This window comes from Chlorocebus sabaeus, chromosome 18, assembly GCF_047675955.1.
Source record: "Chlorocebus sabaeus isolate Y175 chromosome 18, mChlSab1.0.hap1, whole genome shotgun sequence".
Classification (NCBI taxonomy): Eukaryota; Metazoa; Chordata; class Mammalia; order Primates; family Cercopithecidae; genus Chlorocebus; species Chlorocebus sabaeus.
This window is the reverse complement of record NC_132921.1, coordinates 46,973,152-46,994,072: the sequence shown is the minus strand read 5'-3', so window position 1 is coordinate 46,994,072 and position 20,921 is coordinate 46,973,152. Positions and strand designations below refer to the sequence as shown.

The window sequence follows — 20,921 nt, the reverse complement described above, 5'->3', positions numbered from 1 at the left end:
AGCTTCCAACAACCTCTGCCTCCTGAACTCAAATGATCCTCCTGCCTCTGCCTCCTGAGTAGCTAGGACTACAGGTGCACACCACCATACCCAACTAATTTTTTTATTTCTTGTAGAGACAAGGCCTTGCTATGTTGCCCAGGCTGGTTTCGAACTCCTGGTTTCAAGCAATCCTCCCACCTCGGCTTCCCAAAGTGCTGGGATTACAGGCATGAGTTGGCGCCCAGACTCAATATTCTTTTCAGTAATCCACTGCCTGATTTGTTATGTAGGCCTAGTTCTTTCAATAAATCCAACAAGAATAACTTATTTATCCCCATGTGGATAAACAGACCTTAAAAAAGTTCCACTCTTATTTGAAATGAAAGAAACAAGAGATACCAGTCTGGCCAATATGGGGAAACCCCGTTTCTACTAAAAATACAGAAATTAGCTGGGTGTGGTGGTGTGCACCTATAATCCCAGCTACTGAGGAGGCTGAGGCAGCAGAATCACTTGAACCTGGGAGGCAGAGGTTGCAGTGAGCCAAAACCCTGCCATTGCACTTCAGCCTGGGCAACAGATCGAGACTCTAACTCAACTCAAAAAAAAGAAAAGAAATAAAATAAATTAAAAAAATAAAAGACAATATAAATCTGGCTACCTAAGTTGAAGCAACTCACTTTCACAAAGACTTTTTAAAACATACAACCACATATTTGCAACTATTTAAAACAAAAAAACAGTGAAACAAAATATATGAAAATTTTAATAATGGTTTTCAGTGACTGCTATAAATTTGTGGGTGGTTTTTCTATTTTTCAGTATTTTCCAAATTTTCTCTAATAATTATGTATTGCTTTCATGAAGGGAAAATTCTTAGCAAAAAGAGGCAAGGAAAGAAAATTTTAAACTCTGTAGTTCACTTTCATAAGCTGAATTAAAGTACTCAGAAGTATTCAACTATGAGACAAATACGGAAAAAGTTAAAGGCACTGAATTTTAGAGCTAGGTCTTATAAATCATTAAGTTTGAAATCCACAGCATGAAAATGAAGAATGCCTTGATAGTATACAATTTATTCAAGTTCATAGAGTCACTTCTAGAACCCATAACTCTCAATTCCCAGTTCATGATTTTACTCCATGTATCACTCACTGGAGACTAATCAAGATAGACAGCCAAGCAGGAATTAACTTTGTACACACAGCATGGCTACAACTATGTTGTTGTTGTTGTTGTTTTTACAACTAGGTTTACAATGACATTTTTAATCATGATTTTTTTTGTAAAAAAAAAAAGACTAAAGAAAATATATCAAAATGTGACCGAGCTGTTTGAATGGTTTTAATGTATTTTTTCACATTTCCCTTAAAGACAGTAATGTTAATACCTCTGTGCCTGTTTTCATTTATAAAATAGGTAAGATTAGAATCTACCTATGACACAGTATTAATGAAAATAGAAAAAGTACTCAGAACAGTGTCTTGGCACAGAGCTAATGCTAAGTATTATGATTAAATTTTAGAGTATTATCTCACATACAAGGGAGTTTGAGTGCCACGGCAGGGTTTTATTTTTTGGAGACAGATCAGACAATCTGGAGTGCAGTGGCATCACCATGGCTCACTGCACCCCTGACCTCCCAGGCTCAAGCAATCCTCTCACCTCAGCCTCCCAAGTAGCTGGGATTACAGGCACGTGCCGCCATGCCTAGCTAATTTTTTAAAAATGTTACGTAGAGACAGGGTCTCGCTATGTTGCCAGGGCTGGTCTCAAACTCCTGGGCTCAAGCTATCCTCCCACTTCAGCCTCCCAAAGTGTTGGCATTACAGGCGTGAGTCACCATGCCTGGCCATAGCAAGGTTTCAGTTAGGTATAGACAGTGGCAATTTTTCACCCCCGTAGTGTACAGAAATGTTTTATGTAGTATTGGAGATTTAATTTGAGAGGCTTAAGAATTCTGAGAATCTTGAAACTAATAAGCTATTGGAGGCTTCAAGGGCAGCATCACCTGATAAAAAGGGAGCCCCCCCATCCCCCAGCCCAATTGTGCCTATAAATCCTCAAATGGAGGGAAATGGTGCTGGATGATTAGCCAGAAAGGGGTAAAAATGCCAGAATACAGACAAAATAAAATCTAGCAGGCTAAGCCCAACCTAACAATCCTAGAACCTGACAATCCTAGAACTCCTAGCTCACTAGCAGGAGACACCTAGATGCTCCCCTCCTTCCCACAGATACATTCTAAGACAGAGTTGAGGGAAAAGGGTCATCTGGCCTATATACCTGCTTCTGCATGGGGACACAACATTCTGGCAGGCATGAATAAAGCTGTATTATGTGTTCCTGTCTTCTTTCCTCTTCCCAGTTTTCCTTCTGTCCTTTTTTCTCTTCTTTACTTTCAGGTTTTGTCCCCTTGCCATCCTGTGTTTTACTGTCAAAGGAAACTCTTAACACTTTCATCATTTACAAGTGTACTGTGAAATTTCCAGTAGTTCTGAATTATCTACAAGAGATCTCCAACTTTCACACAAAGTCCACTTTATTACACAATACACTGTTAATCCTGAATGGCTTTTTTGAAGCAAAATTCAGGCTTTCACATATCAACTAATAAGCAGGTCAGAACTATCCCATGATGATGTTAGTCAGCATTTCAGTTTTGTACAACGGGGTCTGCAATGTGGGTGATACTTGTGATAAGAAACAAGGATAGGTATTAGACATGCTGAGTGGCAAATATTCAGGTAGCTCACGTTATGTTCAATACTAAAGGAAAAGAATAAGAGAATTTTCTGATTCTGAATTGGAATTTAGCATCAAAAGATTCTAGAGATCCAAATGCAAAGGAATTCAGAGAACACTGCTTCTTTACATCTCATGAAAAAGCAAGAGAATATAATTGTTACACATTTTTGCTTGACAGATTTAAGGTAAGTTAATAAAAATGAGACCACCATCAAAATCAACATAATTTCCAGATTGATCTACTAAAAACTAAATTCTGGCAGGGCGCAGTGGCTCATGCCTGAAATCCCAGCATTTTGGGAAGCTAAGGTGGGCAGATCATGAGGTCAAGAGATCAAAAACAGCCTGGACAACATGGCAAAACCCCGTCTCTACCAAAAATAAAAAATTAGCTGGGTGTGGCAGCGTGTGCCTGTAGTCCCAGCTCCTCAGTAGGCTGAGGCAGGAGAATCGCTTGAACCTGGGAGGCGGAGGTTGCAGTGAGCCGAGATCACGCCACCACACTCCAGCCTGGGTGACAGAGAGAGACTCCAACTCTAAATAAATAAATAGACACAACTGCTTTTGTCCAAGAGTTTGAGACCAGCCTGGGAAATATGAAAGACTGTCTCCAGAAAAAAACAAACCAAAACAAAAAATAACCTAAACTTCCCAACTTGAGGACCAGTTCCACTTAACTACTAAAGTTACTTATTCCTGTTTAGCTGGGAGAGGCTACATTTTTAAAAGGCATTGACTGCATTTAATAATTTTTCCTATGATTTTACTAATTTTAAACTATTCCTTGGGTGCTTAAAAAGCATCAGTAACTGTAATTTTTAAAATTATAATTAGACTGGCGCTTTGGGATGCCGAGGTGAGAGGATCACTTGTGCCCAGGAGTTGAAGACCAGCCTGGGCAATACAAAGAGATCTCCTCTCTACAGAAAATACAAAAATTAGCCAGGCATGGTAGCATGCATCTGTAGTCCCAGTTACTCAGGAGGCTGAGTAGTGAGGATCACTTGAACCTAGGATGTCAAGGCTGCAGTGAGCCATGATTGTGCCATCACACTGTAGCCTGGGCGACACAGCAAGACCCTGTCTCAAAATATATATATATATATAAAACTTTAAAAATCTCTCTAGGAAAAAAATAACTGCCCCTCATGGTATATCAATTTTGATATACTGAAATTCTGTATATTTTTATACACATTTGATGCTGGAATTTTGTATGACTTATTTTCATATATATTTTTAGGAATGCATTATGTGCAACGGTAGAGCACCATTTACTACATCAAGTTTAAACCACATCAGCACAACTCCAGTTTTCCAAAATCTCACAAAATCTCTCACTTGTTCCACTCTCATTCATCTCCTCTCATTTCACAGTCATTATGGCTTTGACTCTGTTACTTATGTTGTTCCTTGCTTACCTGCCTAGAATTCCCAAACATTCCTTTGCTGATCAGAAGTGAAGATACTCTCATCACACGGCTGGACACCCTGTTTTCTGATGGACACTAACTGGGCATGGGAGTAGGGAGAGGAAACTCCAGATGTTCAGGCATTTTCAGCAGTTATTTCACATAATTTTTTTTTTTTTTTTTTTGGTATTAACTATTTCCTAGGGGAAAGTTCTTCCCTTTGAGCTTTTTCTCTTACGTACTGTCTTTCCAAAAATGCTTAGTGGTTCAACCATCTTTACTTAAAGTACAGACTGTATGAATAACCCACTTGGGCTGTCAGAAGGGTGGAAGAGATTCAACATGGATTATCCCAGCAACTGGTTTTCCATATCGATTATCTCAATCACTACTGGCCCTCATCAGCCTGGAGAAGACACTGCCCTTTTCCTCTGTTCCAAGCTCCAACACAGGCAGACTCCTCACCATTGCTACCTGGCCCAAGAAAGGATATTGAGGGGTTTACCCGCCTGATTGTTTCCACTGCAATAGAGTCACTGTGTGTTGTTCCAAACTCCTGCTTCCAGGTGTCTCACTTCTGGCATGGAACATTTGTGTAAATGCTTCCACCTTTACAACAGTACATGCTAGGATGTGAAATCTTTAATTCAATCCTGTCACTGTTCCATCTTCCATGAATACTGTCTCTTCTGGGGCACCCACAGCATTTCTTCTCTTATTAGAACAGAGATATTACATATATATTATAATTTCTTCATTTCCTATGTATCTATTTACTTCATCAATACTTATCTTTTTGGCAATCTTTATCAACCATTATGAATAGAACTGTGACAATGAAAATGTTCTTTATCTGCATTACCCAACATGGTAGCTAACAGCCATATGTGGCTAGTGAGCACTTGAAATGTGCCTACTGCTACTGAGAAACTGGATTTTAATTCTTATTTAATTTTGATTAAACAGCACATGTGGCTGGTGGCTGCCTAGGGAACAGTGCAGCTCTGTAACTCCACAGTGCACCCTCTCAACCCCTGCATTTCATGTGTCCCTCCCCCATTTCATTCCCATCTCCATTTCATTTCTCTCCCTTCATTATATCTATCTTCACAGTCAACAGATATGTAACTTAGTATATATTTACATACATCTTTGTAAAATATGAATTTTGTATACTATATAATATGGTATGATATATAAATTTTATAGTTATTTTAATATAAGGACAGAATATACTGTTTTATGTAATTATTATATTCTAACATATATTCTCTTTTCTATAAATTCTAGGAAAGAAAAGCTACAGACAGACCTGGTGGCACACGCCTGTAATCCCAGCACTTTTGTGAGGCCAATGCGGGTGGATCGCTTGAGCCCAGGAGTTCAAGACAAGCCTGGGCAACATAGCAAGACCTTGTCTCTACAAAAAAAATAAAAATAAAAAATAAAAGATCAGTCAGGTGTGGTAGTGTGTGCCTGTAGTTCTAGCTTCTTGGGAAGCTGAGTGGGAGGACTGCTTGAGCCCAGGAGTTGAAGATTTCAGTGAGTTATGATCATGCCACTGCACTCTAGCCTGGGCAACAAACAGAATGAGACCCTATCTCAAAAAAAACAAAACAAAAGTTGAAACTCAGTCTAATACCTTAAAATAGAAGGGTAGGACGTAAATGTCTTTTGTTTTTCTCTACAAAAGAGTGTGAAAATCTAAATCAGGCAAGGAAATGGGGCAAAACACCACTTTAATTGAATCCAAGAGTCCTAATTTCATCAATCATATTTGGGAATACTGGCAGGTTGGGGAAGATGGGGAGAAGAAAACACTTTGCACCAACTTGATTTCTGAAACAACTACTTCCAAGAAATCATGAAAAACTGCCAAAAGGGTAAACAGCAAATACTTTATTACCTCCAGTTGAAAGGAGACAGACTTCATAAACAGCAGACAAGTAGGCTTGACTCAGATAAGGCAGAATCTCAAAAAAATGATTGAACAGTTTAAAAGAACTTGGGAACCCAGTTGCAATCACTGAGATACTAAGACTTAACTAGCAAAACACACACTTCCTCTTTGGGAGGACCACTGAGCTACAGATAAAAAAAATACTACAGACATCTGAAAACTCGAGTATCCCCATAAAACTACCTGATTTCATGGTTAAATGCTAGAGATATGCGAGCTAGAAAATCTCCAGGTTTTGTTGTTGTTTTTGGGGGCTAAAACCTCTGAGGTATTTACTGCATGTGTGGCAGTTGAAGCACCTAACTCACTTAAATCCCATAATAACCAGATAAAGTCGGTACAATTATTATCCCTATTTTACAGACAAGGAAACAGAGGCCAAATGTGTTGTCGAATGTCACTGAGATAGTAAGTGGTGAAGCAGAACTGAAACTTAGGCAATCCTGCTCGAGTCCCCACTCTTCACCACAAAGCTAATCTGCCCCTCCAAATGTTTACTAATATAAGACCAAAGTCAACCAGGAAAAGTTAATAACCACTGGCCTCTTTTCTGGCCTTGTATCTTCAACATGTAAAAATATTTTTATTTTTTTCTGTAATTAAAATACATCCTTAAGAAATCAGCAGAAGAAACAAAGCCAAGAGAGCCAAAATAAGAAATCACAAAAGTCACGTTTTTAAAAAACTCAACAAGCTAAAACACTGGTTCAGCAAGATAAAAAAGACACATATATTTTAAAAACTACATAAGAATCTGATGAATATCTCCAAGATTAACAATGGCAGATGTTAAAAAAGAGAGGTTTGAGATAGTCCCAAAATTAACACAAGCAAAAAATGCCAATGCCACACTGCCAAAAATGTGCACCTTCCACAAACAAAAAAGCTCAGAGTCTGTAAGTAAAATAATAGCTTATATGCAGCAAAAATAAATGTGATAAACTATTTATGCCACACTAAAGATTTTGTAAGAGTCCACCCTTGTCTACAATTTCACCTTCCATGATTTCAGTTACCTAAGGTCAGTGTTGGTCCAAAAATATCATATGAAAAGTTCTAGAAATAAACAGTTTCTAAGTTTTAAATTGCATGCTGTTCTGAGTAGCATAATTACATTTTACATAATTACATCTTTTTGTCCATTCCACCCAGGACAAAAATCATCCCTTAATCCAGCGTGCTGTGTACGTTACTGCCCCCATACAATGTGACTGTATAGAAACAACAGTACAGTCATACACTGCATTACATTTTGGCCAACAATGAACTGCATATACAACAGTGGTCCCATAAGGCTATAATGGAGCTGCAAAATTCCTATCACCTAGTGACCATTCCTATCGCCTAGTGTAGCCATCCTAGCATCATAGCACAATGCATTGCTCATGTGTTTGTGGTGACAGCCATGCTACCAGGTGTATAAAAGTACAGTACAATTATATACAGTATATATATGATAATGAAAATAAATGACTTTGTTATTGGTTTATGTATTTACTACACTTTTTATTGTTAGATTATATTCTATTAAAAAAAAGTTAACTGTAAAATGGCCTCGGGTCCTTCAAGAGGTATACCAGAAGGTATTATCAGATACACAAATACTTACCAGTGTATTACAACTGCCTACAGTATTCACCACAGTAACATGCTATACAGGTTTGTAGCCTAGAAGCAACAGGCTATACCATAAAGCCTCAGTGGGTAGTAGGTACACCGTCTAGGTTTGTGTAAGTGCATGCTACAATGTTCACACAATGACAAAATGCCTAACTATGCATTTCTCAGAATGTATCCCATCGCTAAGTGACACATGACTATATACAGTGTATAAGGTTCAGTATCATCACAAGTTTCAGGCATTCACGATGGGTCTTGGAACACAGGACCTACAGATAAGCAGGGGACTACTGCATTTACTGAAGTTTGTTTAAAGAGTCTCTATTCAAATAATAATTAAAAATGTAAAAATTCATTAATGTTTATTAGTAGGCTAATTAAACAGTATTTTGCATTTACATTAAATAGGTCCAAACATTCCTACAGACTCTGCCAAGCTCTGGAGGTGTGAATATTTTAGTCATTACTCCACATCATTTTAACAAGGACAGCTGGTGACTGCTGTGGTTTCCAGAGGTACAGGGAGGATTCAGGGAGTACAATACCAGAATAATTGGATGGCAGGCCTGGTGTGCTGGCAAAAATAGAGGCAAAGTCCCAGTCAGATCTGGGCTGACTCAGCAAACTCTGGCACTAACATCTACGACTCCTGATTCCTTCTTAACTTGACTTGAGTTGTAGATCTGTGAACTAGCCAAGTAAACAAAATGATAAATCCCTTTCTTCAACAGAGACCACAGAAATCTGACAAACAATCTACGCTCCCAACATTAGACAAGCAGAGTTCTCATGCAGTAAGGAAGCATTAGTATAACAAAAAATAGCAACAACAACAAAACCATAGGAAATACTGAAGGAAAATGAGAAAAGTGAGGCAAAACAAAAGATGAGCAGCATGAAAAGTCAGAACATTCAATATACCTATAATAAGATTTAAGAAAAAAACTATAAACTGAGAAGCAAAAATAAAAGACAACTTGGGTCTTCCTAATATAAGGGCACATCAACTATCAAGCAAAATTAATGAAAGACCAATATCCGAGATATGTGCTAGTCAGTGTAGGATAAAGGAAAAAAATACAATATCTAGGCCAAAAGACAAAAAGATACTCAGTCAAGCTATTGTTCACAGGTGAACAGGAAGGACAGCCATTCTCAGACATGCAAAGACCTGGGCCATTTTTGTTGCTCTTCATGACATCTTTATTTTTATCCCTTATTTTAAAATTTTAAAATGTAATTTCTCTTTTCTTTTTTCTGGAGTATCTTTTCAAGTAAAAAAAAAAAAAGTTTTTTTACATTTCTGACACATGAATCAAGTAAAATTTTAAGTGAAAAATAATGCATGAATAATGATAATGAAACAGTAAAACGTTTCAAAAATAAAATTTCTTAAACACCAACAAAATGATCTATCCAGAATCCTATAAACAAAGTAAGTCCATAAAAAACCATAAGGAAGGAGTCTGAGAGAAACTGATAATGGGCTATTGTTTCAAGTCATACATTTTCAGTATTTGTGGTTTTTATTATCTTCCTGTGATTTTTGGTACTCCACATTTTCTCCAAAGTGAGAGTATATAAATATACACACACCTACATACACATACATATATAAAAGAATATATGTATTTGGACAAATATTTTTTGCTAATTTCTTTAAAAAGCTTATAAATTTCTATTACTGCCAGCATGTGTCATAAATATTTCAACAAATAAAAAAGCTTATAAATTTCTAGCAACTGTCCAGAAGACAGAACAGACTACTCTCAAAACAGTATGTTCCCTTTACACCAGAAACTTCCAAGCAGAAGCTGGCTAAACTATCTCATCTTTCAGGAAAGATTCTAGAATCACATCCAGTACAAAGTCAGTTAGATGGTCTCCAAATTCTTTCTAGTTCCTGGCTACAACAAATATCATCAACCTAAAATGATACCATCACTTATGACAGAAAAACAACCTGATTTTAAACTAGGAAAAGGACTTGAACAGACATTTCTCCAAAGCTAAACAGTCCATGAGCATGAAAAAGATGCTCATCATCATCAATTATTAGGGAAATGCAAATCAAAACCACAATGAGATACTACCTAATACACATTAGGATAGCTACTATCAACAAAAACAGAAAACAGCAAATGCTGGTGAGGATGTGGAGAAAACGGAACCCTTGTGCACTGTTGGTGGGAATGCAAAACGTTGTAGCACTATGGAAACCAGTATATCAGTTCTCAAGAAAATTCGAAAATAGAATTAATGTATAATCTAGCAATTCAACTTCTCAGTATATGCCCCCAAGTTGAAAGCAGGGTCTCAAAGACATATATATATTATATATATATATTTTTTGAGACAGAGTCTCACTCTGTCACCCAGGCTAGAGTGCACTGGCGTGATCTCGGCTCACTGCAACCTCCACCTCCTGGGTTCAAGTGATTCTCCTGCCTCAGCCTCTCAAACAGCTGGGACTACAGGCATCAGCCACCACGCCCAGCTAATTTTTGTATTTTTAGTAGAAGCAGGGTTTCACCATGTTGGCCAGGCTGGTCTCAAACTCCTGACATAAAATAATCCACCCACAAAGTACTGGGATTACAGGCATGAGCCACCAGGCCCAGCCTCAAAGATATTATTTGCACACCAACATTCATAGCAGCATTATTCACAATAGCCAAGAGGTGGAAGCAACCCAAGTATACATCCATAGTCAAATGAAAACATGCAGCGTATACATTCAACGGATTACCATTTGGCCTTAAAAAGGAAGGAAATTCTGATGTGTACTACAAATTGGATGAACCTAGAGGGCATTATGCTAAGGAAATAAGCCAGTCACAAAAAGAGAATACTGTATGCTTTCCCTTATATAAGGTATCTAGAATAGTCAAATTCATAGAGACTGAAAGAAAAATTGGTGGCTGGGTGCAGGGGGAAATGAGAAATTGTTGTTGAATGGGTAGGTACAGTGTTTCAGTTCTGCAATACGAAGAGTTCTAGAAATAAGGTGCAAAATCATGTGAATATAATTAACACTAGTGACCTATATACACTTAAAAAAGCTTAATATGGTAAATTGTATGTGTATTTTACCTGAAGTTTTTTAAAACAGTAAAACAAAACTATACCATCCCTTTGACTGAACCCAGAATTTGGTCTACTAGTTACTTTAAATCACTACATACATTTAAGTAATCTGATAAAAGGCAAAGAGAAAAAAACTATGTAAAATAAATGCTTCTGATACTTATTACCAAACTGTCCTCCACAGAGTGGACCAAATGAATTTACATCAACAATGTGTTAAGAGTTCCCATTTCCACAACCCCACGTCATTACAAAGAATATCACTTTTTTTCTTTTTTCTTTGTTTTGAAATGGAGTTCCGCTCGTTGCCCAGGCTGGAGCGCAATGGCGCAATCTTGGCTCACTGCAACCTCCGCCTCCTGAGTTCAAGCCATTCTCCTGCCTCAGCCTCCCGAGAAGCTGGGATTACAGGCGTGCGCCACCATGCCCAGCTAATTTTTTATTTTTAGTAGAGATGGAGTTTCTCCATGTTGGTCAGGCTGGTCTTGAACTCCTGACCTCAGGTGATCTGCCCGCCTCGGCTTCGCAAAGTGCTGGGATTACAGGCGTGAGCCATCGTGCCCAGGCTGTTTTCTTAAACTGTCACTAATTCAAGCATGAAAACCATATCTCCTTATTGCTTTTTCTTTTTCTTTTCTTTCACTTCTAGGAATTTATGAGAAGACTAACACGGATAAGCCAAAACTTAGCTGAAGGGTGATTCAGAGCAATGTTTTCAGTATCAAACTGGAAGTAACATAAATGCCAAAAGGTGACTTAGAGCAACGTTCTTCAAGAGCAAGGAACTGGAAGAAATATAAACACTAAATAGTTAGCTGGCTAAACAAATACTACTACTTTTTTTTTTTTTTTTTTTTTTTTGAGATGGAGTCTCGCTCTGTCACCCAGGCTGGAGTGCAGTGGCCGGATCTCAGCTCACTGCAAGCTCCGCCTCCCGGGTTTACGCCATTCTCCTGCCTCAGCCTCTCGAGTAGCTGGGACTACAGGTGCCCACCACCACACCTGGCTATTTTGTATTTTTTAGTAGAGACGGGGTTTCACCGTGTTAGCCAGAATACTACTTCTACAGAACAATATAACTTAGCTATTAAATGAAATTTATAATCAGAAAATGTTTATAGTAAATGTGCAAAAAGACACTATATAAAATGGCATGTACAGTCTGATTCTATCCTTCTAAATCTCGCCAAAGGTTATTTAATGGGTGATAAAAATTTTAGATGGTATCTGCATGTGCCTATCAATGATTTTTCAACTATGATAGGCATGTACTACTTTTGCAGTTAAAAAAAAAAAAAAAAGTCAGATGTGGTGGCTCACGCCTGTAATCCCAGCACTTTGGGAGGCGAAGGCAGGTGGATCACCTGAGCCCAGCAGTACGAGACCAGCGTGGGCAACATGGTGAAACACTGTCTTTACAAAAAGCACATAAATTAGCCGGGCATTGTGGCATTCGCCTGTAGTCCCAGCTACTCGGGAGGCTGATCCCGAGGCCTGTGAGGTCGAGGGTGCAGTGAATCATGATTGTGCCACTGTGCTCCAACCTAGGTAACAGAGTGAGACCTTGTCTCAAAACACACACACACACCTCACTGCTACCACCTACTGTAGTTCAGGCTTTTACTGCTCAGAACATAAATTTTTGTAATTAAGTTGCATCTGGTCTCCCTACTGCGAATCTTTCTCCAATCCAATCCACTCAGCAACTTTAACCATTTTCAGACACTGCCAACACCACCATTCCTTTCTTCCCTTTGGCCTGTTATCAACCTCTACCGGGCCTGACATTCAAGTGCCTTCCACAATGTGGCTCCAAACTACTTTTCAGTCTCATCTAACTTCTAAGAACTGATACAGTAACAACAAAATGTAGTCTTTGTTACCAGTTTATTAAGGACTTCCTTTGTCTCAAGAAAATGTAACTGCCCATATGCATCATTGTTTTAACCATCAGAGTTCCATGAACGCCTCTCTTGACAGTTATTAGTATTAGTATTACATTTCCATTCCATGAATGAGTGAACAGGCACAAAGGGCAATAGACTGTAAATTCCTCTCTGTTACAGACTTTCATGTAAAAGAACGAACACTGGCTTAAGGACTCTGGTTTCATCTGTAGCTCCAGTTCTTCCACTAGATGGCACTTTTACTCTTTGCAAATTCAGTACTTATACAATGCTATGGATTACTACCGTTCATTTCTTATTCATGTTATTCTCACATATTGTTAGTGTTATTCTCCTACAGAAGGGAAAAAAACACAAGCTGGTAAAATAATTCTACAATTTCAAAATGATCATTTACTCCTTTGTTCAAAATGCTCAGCTGCAGCTCTACAAACTGCATGCCTTGAACACAGCCCACTTAAGACTTTTTAAGTATTGGACTCTACTAAAATGATTTAACCAATTATGTTGGATATAAATTTTATTCAAAATCCTCAAGGGTCTTTCAATCATTTTTATTTATTAAAGTATCATTCTTTCCTGATTTAGTTGCAAATAAGTTATCAATTTAAAATATATACCTCTTGCAGGTTACATTTCTAAAGGCATTCATTTACTTAACACAAACACCTGAGTGCCTACCAGGCGACAGAAACTACTCTAAGCATTGAGGGTATGGTAATAAACATGAAAAACAAAACAAGGTTCTTCATCTCACGAAACTAACATCCTAGTGGCAGGTGCACATGAAAACTAAGTATATAAAGTATTAATAGAAATAAATAATATGGAAGAAAAACAAAAACCAAAATGACAATGTAATACAGTTGGGAAGAGGGTGCCAGAGGAATGGGTAGGTGGGACCAAAAGAAAAGGATGTAGGACTCTCTGAAGATCTGACATAGGAATATAAACCTGAGTGGAAAAGGAGCCAGCTAAGGGAAGAGCAGGAGGCAAGAGCATTCCAGTCTCTCTCTGTTAACAATCAGCAAAGCAAAAACTCCGATTTTAGAACATGCCTGATATGCCTGAAAAACAAAATGCACGCCAAGGAGATGATACAAGATGAGGTTAAATGGTGTCTGATATGAGTTCAAAATAAGATCCAAAAGTGTATTGGGGGATCATTGATGAGTTTTTAAAGAGGGGTGTGATGGGATCTTATTTCTTAAAAGATCCATATGGTTGCAATGATGTAGGAAGTTGTGAGAGGGAGCAGGAAGATCATCTTTCAAGCTAGGTAATACATGACAACCACTTAGACGGGGGTCGTTTGGCAGCAGTTATGAAACACATATATTACAGTTCTACTTAATTAAGACATAAAAAGTCTTCCATTTATATGATAGAGCAAACTCATGTTTATCTGCTCCCTCCCAATAAGTCACTAAAATGATAAAGCAATTTACACAGGCAGAAATCCATAAAGACAGAGGAAAGTGGACCACAGCACACAGACGGCAAGAACCTGCTGGAAGGCCGGGTGTGGTGGCTCACGCCTGTAATCTCAGCACTCTTTTGGGAGGCTGAGGTGGGCGGATCAACTGAGGTCAGGAGTTTTGAGACAAGCCCGGCCAACACGGCGAAACCCTGTCTCTGCTAAAAACACAAAAATTAGACAGCCGTGATGGCACGCACCCGTAATCCCAGCTACTCAGGAGGCTGAGGCAGGAGAATCGCTTGAACCCAGGAGGCAGAGGTTGCAGTGAGCTGAGATCATGCTACTACACTCCAGCCTAGGTGACAGAGTGAGACTCCATCTGAAAGAAGGAAAGGGAAAGGGAAAGGAAGAACGAACCTGTTGGAAGATGAGGACAACTGCAACAGGAAATAATGACCAAAAGTAATGCAATTCATCCCAAGGAATTGTAGATACGTTGCAGACTTTGAAGTACCAGCCTCCTTAATATGTAACGATGAGTCTTAAGGTTGACAATAAGGATCAACTAAAACTCTTTACACAAATCTGGTAAAACCCTTATCCCATAGAACTAAAAGATGGTAGAGAGAAACTCAGCAAAACAGTGTGTGCATTTAGGGACCCAAATCACAGTGCTAAGAGGTAAAGCACTGTTCTAAAACAGATGTCCTATGTTATCTAACCAGTAAATCTGAGGTGTTTCCCTCTGGAGAAAATGAATGGCCTTGGACAGAAGACATATAGATAATATTCAGAAATCACCAAAGACGGCAATAAGACTGATAACAAGGATCAAGTCTTTAACATGAATCAGCGATTTCATCTTTAGAAATTTATCAGAAGAATTAACAGTATCAATATATACAGGCGAAAAGTTAACTAAAGAGATGTTCCCTGAAATTCTGTTAAGAATATAAAAGCAATAAAAATAGGCAGTCTGAACAACATAGCAAAACCTTCTCTCTGCAAAAAATAAAATAAAAAATTGGTCAGGCGTGGTGATGTACACTTGTAGTCCTAGCTACTTGGGAGGCTGAGGCAGGAGGAGTGTGAGGTTACAGTGAGCTGATCTTGCCACTGTACTCCAGTGTGGATGACAAAGTGAGATCTTGTCTATTAAAAAAAAAAAAAAGTAACAACAGAGCAGTTAAATAAATTATGATACATCCATATATTCAAAGAAAAACAATGACATATAAGATGCATATAATGTATTACATGAAAACAAAAGGACAGAAAATATAGAGCCCATAAACAGGGCTAAGTCTTTTGCTTAAGAAACTTTTTCCCTATTATGGAAATAGATTACTTGTATCATTAACAACTAAAAGACTCGATTCCTGAAAAAACTGAGTTAAACATAAAATATTTTAGACAATATTTAGACCTCAAAAATATAAATCAAGAAACTAGTCACATGCTTCTCTGAAACATCCACAGAGCTGCATCTTACCAAATTCTCAATTTAAATCAAAAACAGGCATACCTTGTTTTATCATGCTTCATTTTAATACACTTTCAAGATATTGTGTTTTCTTATAAGCTGAGTTTGTGGCAACCCGGCACCAAACAAGTCTACAGGTACCATTTTCCCAACAGCGTGTGCTCACTTAAGTGTCTGTCAAATTTTGGTATTTCTTGTGCTATTTCAAACTGCTTCACTATTCTCATGCACTATGGTAATCTGTGATGAGTGATTTAAGACAGCAAACTTAATCCACACACATTGTCTGTGTTCTCGCTGCTCCAGTGACTGGTTGTCCCTGTCTCTCTCCCTCTCTATTTGCTGAGACACAATATTGGAATTGGGTCAGTTAAGAATCCTACAGGTATCTCACTTTAAACCAAAAGCTAGAAGTGATTAAGCTTAGTGAGGAAGGTATGTCAAAAGCCAAAACAGGCCAAAAGTTAGGCCACTTGCACCAATTAGCCAAATTGTAAATGCAAAGGCAAAGTTCTCGAAGGAAACTAAAATCGCCACTCCAGGCCAGGTGTGGTGGCTCATGCCTGTAATCTTAATACTTTGGGAGGCCAAGGCAGGAGGACTGTTTTGAGTCCAGAAGGTCAAGACCAGCCTGGGCAACATAGTGAGACCCTGTCTCTACAAAAAAATTAAAAATTAGCCAGGCATGGTGTCACATGCCTCTATTTCCAGCTACTCAGGAGGCTGAAGTAGGATTGCTAGAGCCCAGGAGGTTGAAGTTGCAGTGAGCCGTGATCAAGCCACCGTACTCAAGCCTGGACAAGAGTGACACAGTATCTCAAAAAAAGGTGGGGGACTACTCTAGTGTACACACAAACAAGAAAGCGAAACAGCCTTACTGGTGATATGTAGAAAGTTTTAGTAGTCTGGATAGAAGATCAAACCAGCCACATTCCCTTAAACCAAAGCCTAATCCAGAGCAAGGCCCGAACTCTCAATTCTGTGAAGCCTGAGAGAGGTAAAGAAACTACAGAAGCCAAGCTTGAAATCAGCAAAGGGTTTATGGGGTCTATGGAAAGAAGCCATCTCCATAACTTTAAAGTACAAAGTGAAGCAGCAAGTGGATACAAAAACTGCATCAAGTTACCTAGAGGCTCTAGCTAAGGTCGTTGATGACGGTGGCTAAACTCAACAACAGATTTTCCATGTAGGAAAGGAACCTGGTATGGGAAGATGATGCCATCTGGGACTTTCACAGCTAGAGAGAAATAAATGCCTGGCTTCAAAGCTTCAACAAACAAGCTGACCCCCATCAGGAGCTAAAGTAGCTGATGACTTTTAAGCAGAGGCCAATGTTCATTTACCATTCTGAAAATTCTAAGGTCCTTAAGAATTAATTATGCTAAATTTACTCTGCCTGTGCTTTATAAATGAAACAAGTATGGATGACAATACATCTATTTACAGTATAGTTTCTGAATATTTTAAGCCCACTGTTGAGATCTGTAAAATATTACTATTGGCCAGATGTAGTGATTCCCACCTGTAGTCACAGCACTTTGGGAGGCCAAGGTGGGAGGACTGCTTGACCCAAGAGTTCAAGACTAGCCTGGGCAACATAGCAGGAACTCTTCTTTACAAAACATTTACAAATTACCCAGACATGGTGGCACACACCTGCAGTCCTAGCTACTTGGGAGACTGAAGCAGGAAGATAACTTGTACTCATGAGTTCAAGGTTACGGTGAGCTGTGATTGCATGACCACTCCAGCCTGGGTGACAGAACAAGAGCCTGTCTCCAAAATAACAACAGTAATGAATTACTATTCATTGACAACGTACCTGGTCACCCAAGAGCTCTGATGAAGATGCACAACGTGACTAGTGTTCACGCCTGCTAACACATGTGTTCTGCCACTTACAGATCAAACAGTAATTTCCACATTCAAGTCTCACTATTTAAGAAATACATTTCATAAGGCCATATAGCTGCCATAGTGATTTCTGTGATGAATATGGGCAAAATAAACTGAAAACTTTCAGAAAATGATTCACAATTCTAGATGGCATTAAGAACATTCAGATTTATGGGAGGAGATAAAATATCAACATTAACAGGAGTTTGGAAGAAGTTTATTCCAATTCTCATGACTGACTTTGTGGGGTTCAAGACTTCAGTGGTGGAAATAACTGTGGATCTGCTGCAAATAGCAAGAGAATGAGAAATAGAAGTGGAGCCTGAAGATGCAACTGAATTGCTCCAATCTCGTGAAACTTGTTGATGAGGAATTGCTCCTTATGGATGAGCAAAAAAAAGTGGTTTCCTGAGACGGAATCTACTCCCAGTGGAGGTGAAATGACAACAAAGGATTTACTAGATAAAGCAGTAGCAGGGCTTGAGAAAATTGATTCTAATTTTGAAAGAAGTTCCACTGTAGGCAAAATGCTATCAAATTTACTGCATCCTACAGAGAAATCTTCCAAGAAAGAAGTCAATTGATACAGCAAACTTTATCACTGTGTTAATAAATTGCCACAGCCACCCCATCCTTCAGCAATCACCACCCTAATCAGTCAACAGCCATCAATAACGCGGCAAGACCCTCCACTAGCACAGAGGATGACTACCAGAAGGCTCAGATGATTAATTTTTAGCAATGAAGTATTTTTAACTAAGATATACACATTTTTACGCGTAATGCTAATGCAAACTTAGATAACAGTAAAGTGTAAACATAACTTTTTTATGTACTAGGAAACAATGTCAAAATCAAAATGTCATTTTAATTATCCTATTCATGTATGCCTTCCAAGACAATAAGCTAACCAAACAACAGTTTATACAATACTTTCAACTTCGGAATGGTAACTGATTCCTATAGCAATCCCTAAAATAAATAAATGTAAATTAAATTTATTTTACATTTATTTTAAATTTATTTTACATTTATTCTACAAAGGAATAAATTTAGTTAAATGTAAACTAAATTAATTTATGTCTATTTTAACAGTTATCTGCTGTATGTGTGCGTGTGTGTGCGTGTGTGTGCGCGACGGAGTCTCACTCTGTTGCCCAGTCTGGAAGGCACTGATGTGATCCCAGCTCACTGCAACCTCCACCTCATGTTGGCCATGCTGGTCTTCAACTCCTGACCTCAAGTGATTCGCCCAGCTCAGCTTCCCAAAGTGATGAGATTACAGGCGTGAACCACCACACCCGGCCCAACAATTATCTGCTTCTGCTTGTAACCAACTATAGTCAGAAGTTTTAAAAATAATGATTAATGATTTCTTAAAACACAAATTTTAAACCACTTCATGTTTTCATTCATTACACATGCTTTAATAATGGCTTCCTTAAGAAATATGAAATGGCCAATTTCTGAATTGATACTTTAAATTTATGTTCCATTTTCAAAAAAGCAGCAACTAATGATACATCAGTATCTGGTCAATCACAGTTAATGCTCAAAGTTACACAGTAGATGAAAATTATTTGATGGTATCACAGCTGATTCAGAAAATATAAATCTTCGCCTCTCAGTCTCAACTTCAAAGTGATGCCACCTACTTGGTACAAAAAAGTCTAAATATCTCAAATCATTTCCACATCTTCTACAAAGGAATAACAGTTCTAAGTGATAATTTACAAAGAGTTCTGTGGAATAACTTTCAAGTTTATTTCTCTACTTGTAAAGAGTATTTCTTTTTTTTTTTTTTTTTTTTGAGACGGAGTCTTGCTCTGTCACCCAGGCTGGGGTGCAGTGACCGGATCTCAGCTCACTGCAAGCTCCGCCTCCCGGGTTTACGCCATTCTCCTGCCTCAGCCTCCCGAGTAGCTGGGACTACAGGCGCCCGCCACCTCGCCCGGCTAGTTTTTTTTTTTTGTATTTTTTAGTAGAGATGGGGTTTCACCGTGTTAGCCAGGATGGTCTCGAACTCCTGACCTCGTGATCTACCCATCTCGGCCTCCCAAAGTGCTGGGATTACAGGCTTGAGTCACCGCGCCCGGCTAGCAAAAACAGCTGAACATAATTGAGGTGATTTCTTCTTTATAATATAAAATCCAGTTATGCAGAACAACAACAATAAAAGTTCCTAGAAGGCTTTATTTCAAGACAATAATTACCTCTGAGGAGAGAGGGAGCAGAAAAAGTTGGAAAAATAGGGCTTTAGCATTTGCTGTCATCTTAGATTTAAGTAAAAACAGGAAGCAAATGTGTCTTTTTGATGAAGTGCACTGGCTCTGGAGGCAGATTCTCTGGGTTCCAAACAACTCACTAGCTCTTTGTGACCTTAGGCAAGTAAACCTCCCTGCGCCTCAGTTCTGTATCTATCAAATGTGGATAATACATCCTGCTGTATAAGATTAAATGAGTGGATTATGTGAAGGGCCAAGAATAGTACCTGACACATGAATGTTAACATTATTATTATCATCAGCCTCATTATCTATGACTGTTATTATCATCAGCCTCATAATCTATGACTACCAACTATGAAATGTGGCTGGAAGGCACTGGGAAAAGAGTGGATTATGGGGAGTGGCATCTGATCTATTTTCTACAGTTACACTTCAAATATAAGTTCTATTTTTGTAAACAGTGACAAAAGACCATCATCATAAGTGAGAAAGTATAAAGAAGAATAAAGTTAGTCTTCTCTTCAATTTTCAAAAACATGAGACAATACAGGCTTTGGGGTTTGATATTTATTTTTAGCAGGAAGAATACACTAATGGTGATGACATCGTTAGAAGATACGCCCATGTCCAATATCTGCAACAGAAGCTCAATAGAAGTTAAAGAAACCGTACTGAAACACTAAAAAGACAAAAATTGTATGACATTACTTACCCTTAATTCTGTGGACAATAAAACAAGTAACACTATGTTTAAGATTGAGGTTTCATCACAAGGTGAAATACTGGCAAGTCAATTATCAAATTCATCTTTTTAAGAAAACCATCTTTTCCTTTCCATGTAGAAGTGGGCAACATCTTCAAAGGTAGAGCATAGTGCCCGCCAACAATTATCATCTGAGGGTATTTACATGAGCAGAGAAGGAGTAAATTGAAAAGGAGTAGTGCTAACTTGAGAGCCAGGAATTTGAGGTGGGAATAATTAAGTAGCAGCTCTCATTGGTAGCAATGGCAATCTAATCTAAGCACCATTTTTGGCACAATTAGAGACTGCTGAATCAATAACTAAACACGAATAAAAATAACTTAATGGGGTGGTACCATCACATCCCTACAGATTTACAGTGAGCTTTCTGTAAATAAAGGGATTCAAATAAGAAATTCTCCTACAAATTATTACG

The 20,921-nt window shown here is 38.4% G+C and overlaps 1 protein-coding gene across 4 annotated transcripts in view; it reads right to left on the bottom strand.

Moving 5' to 3' along the window:
- RPRD1A (regulation of nuclear pre-mRNA domain containing 1A) overlaps positions 1 to 20,921 on the bottom strand; it is a 73,006-nt gene that overhangs the window by 14,512 nt on the left and 37,573 nt on the right. The window contains exon 7 of one of the 4 annotated variants that reach the window (XM_073006388.1): positions 15,118 to 15,288. The exons of 2 other annotated variants lie outside the window; for them this stretch is intronic. In XM_073006388.1, coding sequence (XP_072862489.1) covers positions 15,193 to 15,288 — 96 coding nt within the window. In that variant the 3' untranslated portion in view covers positions 15,118 to 15,192. Of the gene's footprint in view, positions 1 to 15,117; positions 15,289 to 20,106; positions 20,378 to 20,921 lie in introns of those variants that run through there. One more of the 4 variants, XM_037982364.2, reaches the window with a different exon arrangement.